The sequence below is a fragment of the Primulina huaijiensis genome, unplaced genomic scaffold (genome assembly GCF_012295235.1).
Source record: "Primulina huaijiensis isolate GDHJ02 unplaced genomic scaffold, ASM1229523v2 scaffold206818, whole genome shotgun sequence".
Taxonomy (NCBI): Eukaryota; Viridiplantae; Streptophyta; class Magnoliopsida; order Lamiales; family Gesneriaceae; genus Primulina; species Primulina huaijiensis.
Window position 1 is genome coordinate 1 of NW_027354619.1, and position 2,008 is coordinate 2,008.

The 2,008-nt window shown below is 38.1% G+C and overlaps 1 protein-coding gene across 1 annotated transcript; it reads left to right on the plus strand.

Moving 5' to 3' along the window:
- Positions 1–112: 112 nt before the first annotated feature.
- On the plus strand, positions 113–1,999 carry LOC140966502 (uncharacterized; the record flags this gene model as incomplete). Its single annotated transcript, XM_073426768.1, has 7 exons — positions 113–227; positions 385–495; positions 582–647; positions 745–909; positions 1,027–1,140; positions 1,416–1,487; positions 1,975–1,999. Coding segments are annotated over 7 exons (668 nt in total), but the record flags the coding sequence as incomplete, so codon positions are not given.
- Between the last annotated feature and the right edge of the window lie 9 nt (positions 2,000–2,008).

Sequence of the window (2,008 nt, forward strand, 5' to 3'; positions counted from 1 at the left end):
TTAAAAACATTATTATAATATATATAATAAATGAAATTTGAATAATTATATTATATTTTTATATATTACTTTATCTTAATTCTTCGCAAGGGTTTTATTTTTGCATCTGCAGCTCGCACGATCGTCTTCGTTTAACTGTTGACGCAATGGGCAGCGCGGTTGTAGTTGAAAAGACAGAGGAAGAACTCCGCAGAGAGATCGATGAACTCCACCGCCAGCAACGAGAAGTAAATTTTTTCTTGTATTTGTTTGTATATACCCGTGATTGGTATATATATGCGTCAAAAATCTACTGTCTGAAATTCGTGATTTCATTTTAATGGAGATGTTTTTTTGCCTTAGTTTTTTGTATTTATCCATGATACCTCGTTTTCCTCTACGCAGATTTCAGAGCGGCTTCGCGATCCTAGGGGGATTCGCCGTGGTGGTTTATCGAACTCCGGTCCTCGCAATTTTACTGCCAATGGCGGTCGCCAGCGTGGCTTTGTTCGGCCCGTAATTCTTTTAATAACTCCTTTTGCATCCTTGCTATAATTTATGCTGAAGAAAGAGAAATAATTGGAAGTCAATTGATTTATCAGGCGGAGAGAAATGAAATGGAGGACCAGCCAGCAGCAAAAAAGAGACTTTCTTCTGCTGTTGTGAAGGTGTGGAAATCCCTTGAATAATTTTAGCAGTGTGGAGCTGAGAATGCTTGTACACAATTTCGAGTTTAAACTAATTGTTTAATTTTGGGTGTTGAAGCTTGAGGATGGGGAGATAGCTGATGATGGCTCCGAAGCTGTGAAGGATGTGAAAAGGGAAGATTTACCTGTTGAAATTGAAAATACAAATGCGAGTCAGAGTGGAAAGAAGCCATCTCTATGGCCGCAACAGGATGGCAATAAGAGGCCCTTGCCCTCTAAAATCGTACAAGAATTCGAGTTTTGAGTGCTTGAGTTTTTCAATCCAACTATTGTTGTGTTGAAGTTCTGTTGACAATTGGATTTAAGTTGTTTTCTTCTGATTTGTACTCGGTGTATGCAGGATTTTGAAATCCCTCCGGCAGAGCATGTACCAAGAGTATTGCCTAAAGATGAGGATCCTAGTTTGGTTAGCAGGAATAAGAGGATGCTGGGTCAGCTTCTTGGGACTTTGGAGGTATGCTCACTGCTTATCGTTTATGATTTAGCTCAGCCAAAAATCTCAAAGAAGCATGTAAATAATTGAATTCTCTGTTAAAGGTCTAGATTTCTTACCGGTCATTATATGTTTGAACTTTCTGGAGTATTAACTTGAGTGGGATGTCTGTTTTTGGCTTATTGCCTAATAAAGGTGCTACTCTTTGTAAGTCGTATTGAGATTCTGTCTTTTACCCTAGTGCAAAGATTGATGAATGGAGGTCTGGACATTTACTATCGTTTGCCCCCTTTCAGAGGTTCAGGAAAGAAGACAAGCAACTTTCGGGTACGGAAGCATACATGCGGAGGTCTGACTCTTTGAAAAGGGTGTGTGTACCTTTCTTTTTTCCTTTTGAAGAGTAAACAAAATGAAACACCAGGGACTAGCGTATCCTAAAAGTCGGGTGAGAAAAATTAGCTGCCTTGGACTATCTTGCTGGTTCGGCAATGTGGCTCTAATATAAAAAACTATGAACTTCAACTAAACTTTGATTTGTGTATGTGGGCATAGTTATTGTGTACTTGGATTAGCAACCTGAAGTTGCGAGGATCTAAATTGAACATACACAGCATTGATAAATTCGTATATATTTGCATATGCATGCTTAAACTCTGAATTATTTTACTGAAGATGCCAGAAGAAATTTCATGAAATACTGGGTGCGACTTTTTTTCCTTTTTCTTGTTCTCCTTGCTTGGCCTGGCTTGTGAGTTGTGACTATAAAAGTCGAACTTAGAGATTTGTGTACTTTTTAAAATTTTAAGATAATAATCTTTCCATGTCTATTAACTTGAATTATAAATGTTTATGTAGGCTGAACAACGAGCACGTGAAGAAAGTGAAAAGC